Source organism: Python bivittatus, unplaced genomic scaffold (genome assembly GCF_059951505.1).
Source record: "Python bivittatus isolate LINGU-HERP-01145 unplaced genomic scaffold, Pbiv_v1 ctg000570_np1212, whole genome shotgun sequence".
Classification (NCBI taxonomy): Eukaryota; Metazoa; Chordata; class Lepidosauria; order Squamata; family Pythonidae; genus Python; species Python bivittatus.
The window spans coordinates 292,671-309,287 of NW_028277097.1; the positions used below are offsets into that span (position 1 = coordinate 292,671).

General features: G+C 37.1%; 1 protein-coding gene across 1 annotated transcript in view; it reads right to left on the reverse strand.

The window, feature by feature from the left end:
* Nucleotides 1-16,617, reverse strand: part of ZSWIM6 (zinc finger SWIM-type containing 6) — a 102,089-nt gene that overhangs the window by 26,875 nt on the left and 58,597 nt on the right. Inside the window, exons 5-7 of the mRNA XM_088152733.1 lie at nt 5,214-5,393; nt 3,604-3,780; nt 2,592-2,738 (exon numbers count right to left, since the gene is read on the reverse strand). Coding sequence (XP_088008859.1) covers nt 2,592-2,738; nt 3,604-3,780; nt 5,214-5,393 — 504 coding nt within the window. The remainder of the gene's footprint in view (nt 1-2,591; nt 2,739-3,603; nt 3,781-5,213; nt 5,394-16,617) is intronic.

A 16,617-nucleotide genomic window follows, 5' to 3' on the forward strand; every position in this document is an offset into this window, starting at 1 on the left:
TGTTGTTGTTGTTGCTAATAGGCTATCCAGACTAACGTTAGGGCTATTTCTACAGAATTTATATAAACAGGAAGCATACTTATGTTATTCACAGAAGAGATACTTATTTTAGTTTCCCTATTTAGAAAAATGGCTGTTATTTTAATTAAGAATTCTTTAGAACTGAAACCAAAACACTAAGTACTTCAAGGGTAACTTCCAAGAAAATTTGTGTCACATGAAATAGAAGAGGTGCATTATTGATAGTTCACTGCCAGTAAATGACAACAGCCACTTACTGAGCCTTCACTAATCTGCAAGAGGTTGACTGTCTACTCAAGATGCTAGGAAATACTAAACTGAATTCTACTTCTGTTTTCCCTTCATCTGGAATGTAGAACTTCCCAGTAACCTTTCCATCAAGATGTGACCAAGTGGTTTCCATTTCTTTGCAAAGGCATCTTTGCACCATCTTTGCAATATATCTTCCATTGCTCAGTAGAAAGAATAATTAGCTACAGCACATACATTTTGCACTAAAGGGAAGGGAAGTAGAACTGGAAGCAACAGTAGTAAGTGGAACAGGGGATCCTGCAGATAAGTCTGACTCAGGTCAAGCAGCTCCTATAAAATTTTTGCATGAGGCTCACAGCAATCTGTAGAACATTTAAAGTGCAGAGAGAATGAGGCCCATGAACACAGCTTCACCCTCACCTCTCTCTAACCTCTATGCATTTGGGTGGGAAGTCTGAGAGGCAGATGTATTTGTGTTCACAGTTTTCTTCATGAGCCAGGACTGGAATAACACTAGGTTCTTGGTCACGCTGACATATGGACTTATTTCAAGTCAGCATGAGTACAGATCCCTTACAGACCTCTCACCTGAATGAGTGGACGTTAGAGAAAGACACAAGAGAGGCTAGTACTCTCCCCACTTTCAGCTTTCCAGACATTCAAGCAAATGTCTGAATGAGCAGCAGGTGTTCTACCACTGAAGTCTTCAAGCAAAATCTTAAAAGAACAAATCCACAAACTGACTTCCAAAATTTTATTAAACAGAATACTAGAGTTTGGGCACCAGACCTATGTTCAGTTCATGCCAGACCTATACAGGCATTAATCTGTATCTGACGTGGGAATTAGTTCTCAGTCAGGAAAAAACAACATGACAGTAAATTGGATGGCTATAAAACAAAGGGCAGATGGAGAAAAGTCATACTGCCCCAAACCCTAACTGTAGTTGTTGAAATTCTTTGGCCATGGCTTCCTACTTTCTCTAATAAATCTTACTTCTCTATAGTTCTTATATTTCTTGTGATTTGCCCACTTGGTTCATTCCTGGTTGTGGGGTAAAGCCTAATACATGAATGTAAGGTTCATGATGCACAAGCAGGGCTGGGTAGATTAGACCCATCTCCCTGCCTTATGTTTCCAAGCGGTTTCACCCTATGCTGTCCACATTATGGTGGGGGGCATGCCAAAAGTGCACAGGCCCAGTATATATCTGCCTAACCTTTCTTCTGCAGATATGTAGAAATGAACAGATGGAAGCCGTAAGAGATGTGGTGGCATGGGCTACATCAATATACATAGCCCTATTCTTAGTACAATGTTAACAGTATTATATATACCCTCTTCAAATTGGACTATTAGCCTTTTCAAAGACAGCCTTATTTCCATTTACCTACAAACAAGAATCCTTATCTGGTAGATTTCTGATCTTGTAGATGGGGTGTTATTCAAAACTGAGTTAGATCCCACCACTTGGACCTACTAGGCAGGACCTCACCCAGTGTTGATTGATACTATCTCCAAAAAAGAGAAAGAATCTATATCTGAACCATACACAGAAGCATGGGAATGAATTTCACAGTTACACATACATTCTTTCAGGGAGAGGGCAGAGACTTTACCTTTCTATCTAAAGACACTGGTATATTATTTCACTTAAGAGCAAGTGAGCAATGTACTAACAAAATCAGTAAATAGCCAAAACCTGCTTTCGAAGCATAGTAACTCCTAGTTTACAGGACTGAGACTACAACAGACTAGTAAACTGACCATGGTATCTGTTTCACAGACTATATAGAAACAAACCCAGATTTTTTGCTCAGCTTACATATGGCAACTTTCCCAGAACTCATGTGAGAGGATCCATATGATTTATGGATTCAGTCACTTCCCTTAATCACATTTTTAAATTGTTAAATGAATAATCTTAGCTATCCACTTAAATAAAACAGTATAAAAAATCCCTGAACAGGCATGCAGAAGGTGGTTCTGCTATTTTACAGCTAGGTCATTATAGCAAGCTTGTCTCAGGAATATTTTCCCTGTAACATTCTGCACCTTGAATTTAAGATTAAGAGAAGAGAAAGAAAAAGTGTAGGAATAAAAGCTCTTTGTGCTACTGTTTTACTGAGAGAAACAGAGAAGCAGCCTTATTCCTATCAGGCATTTGGCAATGAATTGCCTCTTGCCCCCCAGCTACAAACAGTCACTGCAAACCTGCATTGCTATACTTTCAACCAGCACTTGCTTATTCTTGGTCTCATTCCAGACTTTTTCTCACCATGCTGTGTCCTTTGGCCTTTCCTCCTGCCCACATTTACCTTTCTTCTGGAACCGGAACATTTCCTGCTGCTTCTGCTGCTGTCTCCTCAGAGTATTAACAATAGCGATTGCCAGCCGCAGTGCTTCTCTTGGGTAGCCATGAGATCTGAGTGCATCTACTCTCGCACAAGCTGTAGGCACATGCTCTGACAAAGAGAAATGGAAGCCGTTGTTAATTGTATGTGTCTGGAATAACCCCAAAACAAAAGACCATTAAAATGGTTTTAGGAAAGACTTCCGGTGAGGACTTATGGTGAACTAGATGTCCCTGAAGGAGCGGGGATGGCATTGCGGTGGAGATTGGTGGCCAGACAGCGAATTCTGCCCAGCAAAGCCTCTCCGGAAAAAGGAGAGATTGTGAGATCACCCACGTGTACTCCGGAGAGCTGTTCCTCATGAGTAGACTGCAGGAACTGAGGTTTTTGTGGTCAACTTGTGAGTCGAGGGACTGGGAGACAAGGGATTTCAACCAAGCTCTCAACCATAATGTACCCTATATAGACACAAGGTTCGCCAAGCCTCATTTCTTAATCATTTTTGGAATTTGCTTCTTAATTGCTTTTCATTTATTAGGACCCCTTGGACTGACAAGTTTTACAGCATTTGCTGGGTGGGTTTCTTTCAATCCTTAGTGAAAGAAGATTTAAATATAAATTTAAGGACTTAAAAAAATACTTTTTCTGGAAAAAAACAGCAAAAGGGTGATTAAAATGTTACAAATGGACTAAGGGTCCAGATGGATTTGAAATAAGATTTTGAAATTAATTATAAGAATCCTTTTATTTTTTTTTTAGTTTGTATTCATTTGTATCTTTTTAACTGCAATGTTTAATAAAATGATTATTAAAAAAATAAAATAGTTTTAGAAATCTACAGAAAAAAGCAACTGAACAACCCTTCTGAAAGGAAGCTCTGTTGTTCTCTCCAGATGTTTCTGTCTTTTCTCTTCAACGAAAAAAGAAAAAGAAAGCATTGAAATCAGGGACATGTATTTCCTGCTAAGCCACTTACCATGCCAGAGGGGCCACCCATGAGAATCAAAGAGCGAGTTTTCAGCATCTTCATGGTAGCAGTAGTTGGTGTACAGGTCACTGTTAATAATATGCTGTAAGTGACTGTCCTGCCAGTGGAGATCACATGCCTCAATAGCTCGTGTGAACACTGTCCGGTGAGACCTGTTTGATGAATCTGCCAGCCCAAAGAGTTCAAACGGTTGCAGGGTTTTTTTTAAACAGTTCATATGGCCAAAAAACCTCCACATTCATCCCTCTTTTCCATTCTTCTCCATTCTCTCTTATTAACATTAACATCCCCACATATGTTTCATAACTTTGGATGGACCCAAATTTACCCTACACCACCTTTCCTCAAACTGGTTTCCTCCAAGGACTTAACTCTCAGAATTCCCAGTCAACATATGGGGGTTACCAAGCTTGGAACGGCTGCTTTACACAATCAATTCACAGTTTTATAAAAATTCACCAAGTTCAGTTATGACTGAGCTGGAGACAATATTCTAACTCTATGATTCTAATACAGTAATGATTAGTATGCACTATGACTTCATATCACATACATAAACAATGTATATTTAATGTTCAGTTTCAAGCAGGAACAATTATAGAAATACAGGGATAATCATTTCTTTGATAGAGGAGAGGCTGAAGATTCATACCAAGGACATACAGATTTAAATTAATACAAAAGCTGCTGAGGTACAGAGTTTTCTTTTTACTGTATGATGCCAACTTGGCATTTAAATGCTAACTTGGCATTTAACTGCACCCCTTCAAACCACACAACCAGGAATTTGCAATGTGGTTTTAAGTAGCTGGAAGATGCTTTCCCTGCAATTATAATTTTAATCTGTTGGAAACTGCAGCAGCACTGTCGACATCCTGAAGTAATTTTTTGGGGGGGGTGTCACATAGCAAGAAAGGTTAGCAAATTAAATGAAACAGTGCTGAGTGATCTCAGAAAAATATACTGTAGGGTGTTATGGACTGCATGCTTCAACCCAAATACTAGTATTGGCAAAAAGCTGGGAAACAGAGCTGCTTAATGCAACAATTGAACGAGAAAATGATCTATAGGCATTAGCCTCAAACTAACTGCTTTCATCTGTTTTTGTAATGCACCAACATATATATCCTGATATTAAAAGTTACTGATATTTTATATACTGATTTGGAAAAAGGGTTTGAATTAAAACATCTCCATGATGCTGCAACGCCACCACCTTAAATACACACAGTTCCTACTTAGTACAGCATACTGTGTTTACATTGGAAGGGCATCTAGATAATGAACACAAGCAATTCACAACTAAATGTCAACCCAACATTCTATTAGCTGAAATACAGCCCTTGAAATGACCAAGAGAAAATAACAACATAGCCATGACTCAAATTACTCAAAATGGCTTGAAGTGTTGTCAGGGACTATACATACATACAGCCAGCAAAGAATGTACACTTTATAAACAAACCATCTTTTAGTTCATCTTTTTACCAGAGGCATGAAAAATCCAGAACACCAATAGTATGATATTACTATGCCTTTACAAAATGGTAAAGGCACAGTGACTTCAGGGTATGCAATTAAATTAAACCAAAGTTCACCTTGTATTCCATTTGCACCCTGAGGCAGAGCATTGGTTAGACTTGGCAGGTCATTTCCATGGTTCCCATCTTCCCAGGGACAAACATCAACACTGTTCCATTTCTTAAGCTGTTTCAGCCAACTGGCCTTCTGTTCCACCTTACAATGGGGATTTAATACTATGCACATCCAAAGAGCACCTATAAAGAGACAGACAATATCCATTTGGGCTAGATATCTTGTAAGTCATGAAAAGAACTATAAATACAAGTCTTTAAATGGATGCCAATAATAAGGCCTTCTAGCAGCCCATATAAAATGCTGTTTTGAGAGCTTGTAAGAAATTAACCAGAAGGATCAACTTGCACAGAAAATAGGCATAATGAAGGAAGTATGTTATGCAAAGAAATATAAAAGTAAACAAAGGTGATGATCTGCATATGCAAAGAACCCAATAGTCTCAGTATATCAATAGAAGCATGCATTAAGTGATGTTCAATATACTTTTGACGAATTTGATCCTTGGGGACTATGCTAAAATATGTAAATAAAAATGGATAATGTTTGAAATGAATGCTCAATACAATGTTGGTTTAAGAAAGTATAGGTTAATATATTTTTATTTATTTATTTATATGAAATATAAGAAATTTATTATTAGAAATAAATATATTTTTCTTTATTTATTACAACAACATCAGAAAAATGATCCCCTACTTGGATTTGAATCTGGGAGATGTCCCCCATAAAGCACCCCCTCAATTATTACAAGTGAACTGCCAACAATTCAAACTTTATACCCCTCCCTCCCTGCCCCCCCAATATGATTAAAATCTCTGATAATTTTTGATTCTCGCTCTTATTCTACATGCTGGAAACTTACCAGCTCATAACAAAATCAGAAAATATAATCCATGTTGATCTTTATTTTCAAGTCTAAAAATATTTGAGTGTGCAGATATTGGTTTACTTCTCTGTATAACACAAGGGAGAATAACCAACTTCTGATCTTTTGCAAGTACTTTTTGCCTTTTGTTACCCAAGAACAGAAATATACTTCATAAATATTGCTGCAATTATGTATGAGAAATCCTTCATTGAAATTTACAGATCTAATTTTCTGCTGACATTTAAGTCTGAACCAATCCAGGACCTCTATCTCTGACACTGCACGCTAAGCAAGACATGAATAAATCAGGAACTGCTGGAATATTTTTAAATATAAAGATATTGCTCTTAAAATTGGCTGTCTTACCATGCTGCAAACTCTTGACAAGCACAGTGAAGACATACACAAGTACTATTTAGCAACACTTCATTTGTTCATCAAGGAAGAGTTTTACACATTATAGAGACCTTCAGAATCTGCTGAAAATGAATGACAGCCTTTCGGAAATGACATATAACTAAACATGACTAGTGAAGAATGCAATGTGAATGTGCAACTAAGTCATAATCTATGCCATATGTACTATATTGATCTTCAAAAGCAATTCAAATGATTTTTGTTATTTCTCAACAATTTGAAAATAATTATTTTGTTAGGAGCAGCAAAATGAAGCAAGCCATAAACTCATACTAGCCTTCCTTATATCTTTATTATACAAAATGTACCGCATTTACTTCCTAGAAAGGCTGGTAGATGTTTAACACAGAAGATGCTTGCTATTGTTTCACAGTTGAGGGAGAAACATCTCTACTGAAATATGCATTCAGAGATCTGCACTAAGAGACTAGTTTTGTGCACTGCATGAAGTCATAACATTTTTGCTTAACATTTTATATGAACATGGCGTTGCAGTGGTGGGCAATCTGTGGCCCTACGTCTGCTTTTTGTGACTTTTGGAGCCCTCTCTTGCCATTTTGAGTTGAGAATCCCATGAAAGAGTGTAAACCCTAACATAGCCATATCATTAAAACAATGAAAGCGCTCACTTCACCCCCCAAAACAGTCCTGGCCAAATGTGTAGTGACCATACTCATTCTGTGCCCAGATCAGTTTTTATACTAAATATTGCACTCCACTGATTTCAAGATAATTCAGGTTTTTCCCCCTTCTTGGTGATGGGCAACCAGTAAATGCAGCCCATTAAGTCTATCGTATCCTTTCACCAATAAATGACAGGTGTTCAATTTCTGTGCAGTTTGGATTTTTAATGAGGAAGGGTACATTGACAAAGCTAAATGGTAGTTCCTCCTTAATTTTAATATAACTCTCTACAACCAATTCAAGAGCACAAAAATCTAACCTAGGCTCAAGTTTGGTTATATAAGGTCTACACATATATAGACCTCTTCCTTAACAGCAGTGCAACTCACCCTGCTAAGAGATTTTCCTGGCATAGAGACAAACACATATCATAAATCAATATGCAAATTCCATATTTCCCTGAAGATAATTGGAAGACTCATCATGCTGCGACTGCAATTTGGTATTAATTTCACACAAGGGAAAGAATATTAAAACTGTCACATCTTAGTGAGGTATTGTCAATTCTAGTTTCACAATCATTATCTTGCTCTGAATTAGAGGTGGCTTTTCTTTATCAAACCTCTTGTTCCAATACAGACATTACAAAACCTATTGGACACTAGTGTTTTATCCCCATCAAACAAACAGAATATAATCAGTTATCAGAGATGGAAGTTTCTTTTTATACTACTACTTGAAATAATAACTACATGGTGGCATTATTAAAGTCCTATGTTATACTAGCAATAGGTGCTGTTAACAATATACGTATGTCTTCTCCTGTACATATAAGCTATTAAGCATATATGCAATTCCTGTTTTATGATTAATAATTGTTCCTATACACATTATGATACTTTGCAATGAAAGAGAATTATCTCAGTTAATTTACATCTTCCCCTCCCATCCGAAGATACCCAATATAGCTCACAAGGAAAAACTAAAAGAATATTAACTTAGATTAAATAAAATATAGCATTCAAACAAACAAACAAACAAACAAAGACTAAACAGATTTGGCTACAGAGTTTGGCTCCCAGATACTCCCAGGACTGCTTCTTCCATATGGAAGTCCTGACCTTCCATTAGTCCATCTTGTATTCTCATTCCAGATGGATATGCTGGGTGAGAGGAGAGACAGCCCAAGGATGATGTTTCTCCATGACAACCACTGCCTTATGGAACAAACTCCCTTGGAAGGTGACTGGAACCTATTCTGACATCTTTCCAGGGTTGTTTTTTTAATTGATCAACCTTATAAATTCAATAAATTAAAATCCCAATTCACAACTTTCCCCATAGGCACCTACCCTCTGGAATTAAATCCCCCTGAAATCCATATTTATTTGCAGGGCCACCTCTCTCTGAGGGTATCTGCCCATTCTATTAGGTTAGATAGAGTGGGTGCCCTCCAAGTCCCCTCCCTTAAACGTTATCACCTGATGGGACCTCAGAGGTGTGCCTTCTTGATGGCCACCCCAGCCCTTTGGAATAGCCTCTCACCTCTGAGGGATCCCTATCCTTTTAGTCTTCCAGAGAGCCATGAAGTCCTGGCTCTTCCCCCAAGAATTGGGCTACAATGGGGGTTAAGCTGGGAGGCTGTTTGGTCTGGCACTTGGGAGTAAGGGTACTTCTGTTTTTATCATTGTTTTTATGGATTGTTTTGAGCTGCCTGAAATCATTATATGAGATAGGTGGCCAGGGAAGGAAGGAAGGAAGATCTCCCACTCTGTGTGCATTCCATAAGGCTGAACACCTGGCGGTTCTCCCAGGACTTGGGTTAAGATGGATGAAGCCCCTCATTGGATGTGGTCTGTCTATGTTTTTGTACAGAGCGACTGAATCCCATCTTGTTTTGTTCTGAAATGTGTTTTTATGGTTTATTATATTGTGAGCCGCCTAGAGTCAGCTTGGAGTTTTTAAATTATTAATTAAATTAAACTAATTTAAATTAATAATAAATAAATAAGGCTCTTGAGGGTTAGCTATTCACTGTTGCTGAGATTGAGGTTAGGTGCCAATGAGTTTATTACTATTTTTTAAATGTATTGTGTGTTTATGGTGTTTGTGCTATGTTGTACACTGCTGGGAGTTGGAGCTTATAGTAATAAGCCTGCCCTCTGGAATAATATCCCCAAGAGATCTGGACAGCTCCCAACCTGATGATGTTCTGGAAGCTATTAAAGACCTGGCTATTCTCCCAGGCCTTGGGGCAGGGTGATGGTTGAGCCCCTGTTGGATGGGGTTTTGTTTATGTTTGTCATTGGGGTGCTCATGATTTGTCTCTTTTGTTATACTGTTCCTAGTTTTTTAATTGTAAGCTGCCCAGAGTCATTAGCAGTCAGGTGGCCTCTAAATTGTAAATACAATACACAATAAAATACAATATAAATATAAAAAAAACAAAACTGCTACTGGAATAGATACATCATCAAAAAAGGCAAATATTCCATAACATGAGCACACCTGCCATATAATCCACCAGTCTTAAAAGGGCTCTTTAAATATTAGGGACAAGAAGTAGCAGAAAATTATTATTCTGCAGCATGGAGAATGATGCAGTCAGTATGCATCCTAAAATCCCATATTAATGGGGAAAAAAAGATGACTAATGGAACAGTTTAAAGTGTTTAGGAGCAGCACCATTCCCTATAGAGCACAGACTTTTTCATAAGTCCAAAAATCCACTTAGGCTAAGTAATTTATACAAACTTCAACTTTTGTTATGGTAGTTTTTTTTCAAAATGTTATTTTACTATAGCCTACTATAGAGACAGGTGCTAGAGAAAGATCAAGATGGTGAATATTTGTTCATGCAGACACCAGCAGTCACATCCTACCTGATGACACAACAAACTTTAAACTGGTCTGGATCATTTAACACCGTCATGGTATTATTTACAGCCAATTTGGTGTTGTTGTTAAAGGCACTAAGCTAGAAACCAGAGACTGTGAGTCAATAATTACTTGAAAGCACAAACAAAAAAGAAATATTATTGGTGATATGAAATTTAGACTGACATTTTGCAAAATAAAGAAGTATTGCCTATCATAATGGAAAACTTAGATCTTCTTATTCAATAAATCTGTCCCTCCTTCAAAGATACTCCCAACTGCTACCAAAACAAATTCAGTCCATTAGAGATTCATTAGTGCTAAAAGTAATCCAAGGCCCCAATGGACAGCAATCTAATTAGATCAGTGTCATCTTGCACAGAATATATAAGTACTCTTGTACTGCTTAATTCATGAACTCTCTCCAGGATATGAGCATATACTACCAAGTTTGATGGCTCCAGCTTTTATTCATGAATATAGCCTCAGTAAGATCCAATTCAGTTACATAATACTCAACTTCTCATAGTAGTCAAGGTGCTGAAGTTCTTGAACTACTGAATGTTTTATCTTGTTCTAACTCATTCTGTTACTGAATTAAACTTTGATGTATTGGGTTTGACAAGTGCTTCATTGTGTATGATAGTATAATCACTCCCTGTGCATTTCATACTAGCTGGCTGATTAATGCAATAGATTACTTGCAGCATTGATGGCAAAGGAAAATTATGGAGCTTCCATAAGCTGCATTCTGTGTAAGGTGATAGAGGGCAGATATGACAAAGGGACACAAGCATAGAGACTTCCTTGAGGAATTTCTTCCATTCAAAAGAAGATATTCTACTTCAAGCCTGACCTTTATGTCAAGAGATCTAATAGAGGTCATGAAAAGTAGTCCCTGGGTTGTATATACATTTATATAAAATGTAAAGAAGCATTAGTATTCTACCCAAACTTCTCCAAATAAAAAATTAAAACTTCAAAATTTTATTTTCTAGGTTTGAGGTATCTTTCTTGTACTGATCATGAGACATACCCACTCTAAATTTTGGGATGCATTGACTCAAGTGACAACTCTTTCATTGATTAGGCCAATACAATGCAATTTCAGTTGTATTCTGCCTCACACAGAATTATTCACAGTAGAATAAGGCTACAATGAAAACAAAATCTTCAGATTATTTATTGTGCTGCATCTTTGCTCATTTGCTTGCTCTAGAAGGAATGGATGTTTCCATAAAACTCTGAGCAACATGGATATACAGATTTTGCTTTAGTTAAAGTATTTTAATGATTACAGCTATAACATTATAGGAAATGGGGCTTTGAAGTTTAATCCAGACACCAGGGAATAATGTTTTGCACACTGATGGATTACTTCAGCTTTGTAAACAATTGCACATCAACAGGAAATACTTAGGGAAACTGCTTCAGACAAGCCAAGAATAGTCAACTGCAAATATTTATAAGGGGAAAAAAATAAAGGGAAAAATAATGGGTCAAGAAATTATGATATACTGATAAGAGTTTATGGCCTAATTCCCAGAGCAATAATCTTCACTAACTCACAATACAATCTGAACAGTCCACTTATCATTATCATTAGAGGTTAAACTTTTATTTTTTTCTTTTGTGAACCTCAAGACATTGTAGAAAGGAGACTAGGTTATTAATTAGACCCAGGCTTGTACAAGGTGGTTGTTTCAAATCTTGTCCTGGCCTTGTCTTCTATAATTGCCTCTGCCTTACCACTACCAAGCTAAGGTCACCTTTAAGACCTCTCTATATAAGTAGAGTATGCAGTCGATGTGGCACATTGTTATTTGACAACATATACTTCTAGATATGATTATAACAAAGAACCAAGATTGGCTATGGATCCCTACCATGAATACAGCTCAGCAAAAATGAGATTAGTACTCTTTAATGAACAGCAGCTCTCTGCCCCTTTGGCTTTAAGCTCTCCCTGCATTTGTAATTATTTGTGTGCTTGGCTCAGAACAACAAATCTATATAACGCCCAGACTGCTAGATGCTCAGAGTCTTCAGGAATGGTCAGCACATACATACATACATACATAATCTCACAACACATTGCTCATCTATTCATTTTTCAAAATATTTTAAGTGGGAGGGGGGAATCTCTTATGGTTGTTTTTTATGGTAAGAAATCACTGATAACTATCAAGTCAAGATTATTCAAACAAGTTCAGTAGATATCAAAGATAATAATATTCACAGCTTGAAACAGAAGCCACTGTTAAGTTTTTACAGCATATTGTTTTTAAAATAAGGTTTCCAGACTAGCATGGCTGTGTGCGTGTGTATAATATATTTGCAGAAGCAACAATTAAATACATAAAATTCAGCATTAAAAACAGGTCCATGTAGCTCTTGTGGGTGATAACTGCTATCATTCCACAACCACTGGTCATACTGGATGAAGTCATGGAAACTGGGGTCAGGCTGCCTTAAACCAATACTTAACCATAGTTTATCTAAGTCTCAACATAAATACTTGTGGTTAACTGAAAGTGAAATAAAAAGCATTTTATATGGCTATACTGGAAAATGGTTGGAGAGGAGAGTACATAAATTCATGTTTCAGTATATAACATTAACATACTATTTAGCATTGTAGGTGAAGCAGGCCTATCTTTAGAATTATAAGGATACAGCTGATAGCAATTTCAATGGCAATTTGAGAACTTTTAAGGATACTTTTTTCCCATACCAACTTCTAGCTAATATTCTTTGCCTAACTCCCAGGAAAGTCCTTAGCCTTGCTCAAATTAATGTTTTGCTGTCCTCACTGTTGGAAGGAATATCCAGCAACAGTCTTGTACAAGAGTGAATTTGCCCCTGCCTATTGGGGAAAACACAATCAGTTTCACACGTGCTTTGCACTGCTGTTTTTATATGCCTTGGCGAGCTGATCTAAAAATGCCTATACTAACTGATAGTTATGGTAGCTCAGAGGAGAACAGTCTCTTCTTAGCTGAGACCTCCAGCAGAATTGCCAAACTGTGTTCAATTGCTATTGCTGATTGACACTTCAACGTGCAGTACAGTAACTTTGATGATTTTAGTTACAAACCTGTATTTTTAATTTATTATTTTAGCTTATGCTGTTTGGTTCAGTGTAATTTTTTGTTTTGTTTTGGCTTTGGTCTGGCATGGCTTCCCAGTAAGCCTGAATTGGGCCATTGTATAAACTGTTGCCAAGTTACATCTTTAAACATGATTCTATTCTGCAGGAACTCCACATTGACTGGGAAACTAAAGCACTAACTACTATATATTATTAACAGTGTCTCCCATCTTCTATAATGGGAAATCAATGAGCAATCATTGCAAAGACCATGGCAATCTAATGAGCTCTATTTTCTCTGTGCAGGAAAAAAAATAAATTGAGTTCCTTGTGAAACTTGGGAAAACTGGAGTAATTCTAAAGGACAAACCTCAAGTCAATAATGGGAAACAAAGCTGAAGAATTTTACACAAGCTGGCCAACAATCCATTTCTGTCTTAGATGCACAAGGACATTTGTTGTGAATGGTTCCCACTCATTCTTAGACAGCTGACTGACGCTGGATACACATTTTTAATTTTAAAAAGCTCCCTTGCTTATATGAATGTTGGGGGAGTTGAAATGAGGGTTTTGAAATAGAAGATCTGTGCGATGATAGCTAAAATAGGAGAGAAGATAGGAAGGGGTAATGAAAAACAGAAACCGGGGGGAAACTGTGCATACATCTGGCCCCGTAATCTATATGTTGACAAGTTGTTGGGCTCCATCACTCTACCAGGCATAGATACTTGTCTCACAGATTCTTCTGCTTCACTGCACTTATCAGATAAAGCATCAGAAATTTAATTTAACAGTTTCAGCTTTATTAAGCTGTCACAAGAGCAACCTTACTTTGATAACAGTAGCTGTGCCAATTATAGTTTTGTTTAGGGTTGACATATATAATGATTCATTTGTGGCATGTGAGAGGCAATAAAAGGTTGTTTTGCATTACTGGGGTTTTTTTCATGTGGACATTTTTTTCATTTAATTTGGCACCTAGCTTTTGCTAAGGGGACATCTAAATTGTATTCAAGGGCAAATGGGGCTTAGTTTAAAATTGTAATGCTCATATTTAAAATGGATAGTAATAGCTCAGCTTTTGAATAGGAACACAATTGTTTTTGTGTGAGTCCTGGTAGTGATGTGTGACAATTGTATTCATGCCCTGTATCTTTCAAGGGGCCAAAGGGCTTCCAATTCCTTATCACAGCCAGGAATTGGCAGAAAACACCAATTAACTTACAGATCCCACGTGCTGACAAAACTTTTCTCTACATCTGGTAGCACTCAGAATTTAATTCTGAAGCAAGCCTTGCAGCAATGTGATACTTACAGAGGGCCAAAAATGCCCAAGTTATTCAGTATATCTGGACCAGGTGATCAGAACATACAATATTGATTTGGTGAATCTAAGTGACATACAGCAAATTTATCTAGCAGCTGCTTACATCCACAGCTGACCATTAAGATGAGCCTATAAAGTCCGAGGATGGAAAAACAACGTTTATTAAAAAAAACTGGAAACCCTTTCTGGGCTTTTTGCTGAAAATGAATAAAAAGAACTGGTGATTTTGGGATTTACCAATTAATAAGGGTTGAATATGGGGAGAAGGGAACCCTGTTATGTAATTTAGAAGCAGGAAAACAGTTTCAAGTATGTTTATAACTGCTGTAAAGGAGATTGGAAGTCAATTCTTTAAGTATTTTTTTGTTTTCTTTCTCTTTCTCTTTGCTTTCTGTTGTTTTCAACACCTTTTTCTTTTTCTTTCTTTCTTACATTTTCTTTTATATTGTTTCTTGTTTATCTTTTAACTTCGTAAAAGAATTCTTTAATAAAAATTATATATATATAATAAATATATAAATAATCAAAATATTTCTATATATTATATTATAATAAATAAATAAATAAATAAATAAATGTATATATGTATGTATGTATATATGTATATATATGCCTATAAAGTCCTATTCACTTCCCAATTCATAAGACCCAACAGGACAACAGGCACAGGAAACAGGAATATCTTAGTTCTGCTTAGTATAGAACCTGTATTATTAGCCCCCTCACTATATATATTTCTATGGGTTTTAAAGATCTAGCTCTTTAATCACTTCTTCCTAATTAGAAGTTCATCCAAGCTTTAAAATGCAATGTTTTAGAATTATTGCTGACTTATATTTTGTTTAAGTGGTATAAATTGTGCATAAATTGTGCAGACTGTTATTGATTTTGCATATTTATGTTATGATGCTTTTAGCATGAAAACCATTCTTTCTTTACTTACTTATTGATTGAGGCTTATATGCTATTCCAATTGGAAAAAAATCTCAGTGATTTACAACTCCAGATATAGTAAAAATATTTAAAAAGAAAAATGCAATAAAAAAACCAACAAAATATAACACCAACACCACCAGCAGAGCATCCAATGCACAAACTCCTCTCAAATCACCCCCCGAGGCCCCTTGGAAGAGTTAGGCCTTAAAAGCCTTCCAGAAACATAGCAGAGTTGGGGCCACTCTGATCCTAGGAGGTATGCTGTTCCAGGGAAGGGGCAGTAATAGAGGAGATCCATCTCTGAAGTCCTTGACGATAACAATCCAGAGGGTTAGGACTTAGAGCAATCCCTCCCTTCTAGTTTTTACCAGATAGGCAGAAATCACTGTAACTAGGCAATCTTCAGATACCCAGGTAGGGCATGTAGGGCCTTAAAGATGACAACCAGCACCTTGAATTGCATCCAAAAGCCAACTGGTAACCAGTGCAGCTCTCAAAGGACAGGTGTTACAGGGGTGAAACATGATATACCCATATCTACTAGAAGTACTGCATTCTGAATCGCTTCCAAGTGGTCTTCAACAGCAGCCCCATGAAGATCACATTGCCACATTCCAAATGAGAGGCGTCCATGGAATAAAGGATTGTAAGCAAAACCTACTGATTCAGAAATATTCAAAACTAATACACCATATAGAGTTGTGCAAAGGATCTTCTGGCTATAGTGGCTACCTACTCCTCAAGCAGGAGATGAAAGTCCAGGAGGAGCCTCAGATTAGAAGTACTTCTATGAGCAATCCCATCTAGAACTACAGACGGTACATAACATGAGTGACATTTTGTGAGATCGGTGGCTATATAAATATAATGGAATAAATAAATAATAACTGAATTCAGCTGGCTTCTGTATTCACAGCCACTCTGTCATGCTGGGACTGAGCTTAAGCTTGTTCTTCCCCATCTTGACCCTAACAATTTCCAAGTACCAGGAAAGAACTTGTTTGGCCAAGAGCCAGCACACACCACAGTATATGTATATGTACATGTAACATGACCTTGCCTAATGGCTTCTTGTAGATATTAAAAAGAGGACTGAAAGGGCTGAGCCATGTAGTATCCCATAATGAAGGGCCAAGGGGTTCACATCTCCCTTCCTGCCACTACTGACTTGAAATGTCTGCTCAGGAAAGAGAACCACTGTAAACAGTACCTCCCCTCACAGCACTTACATGCATTTCAGAAGGATAACATAGTATCAAAGCA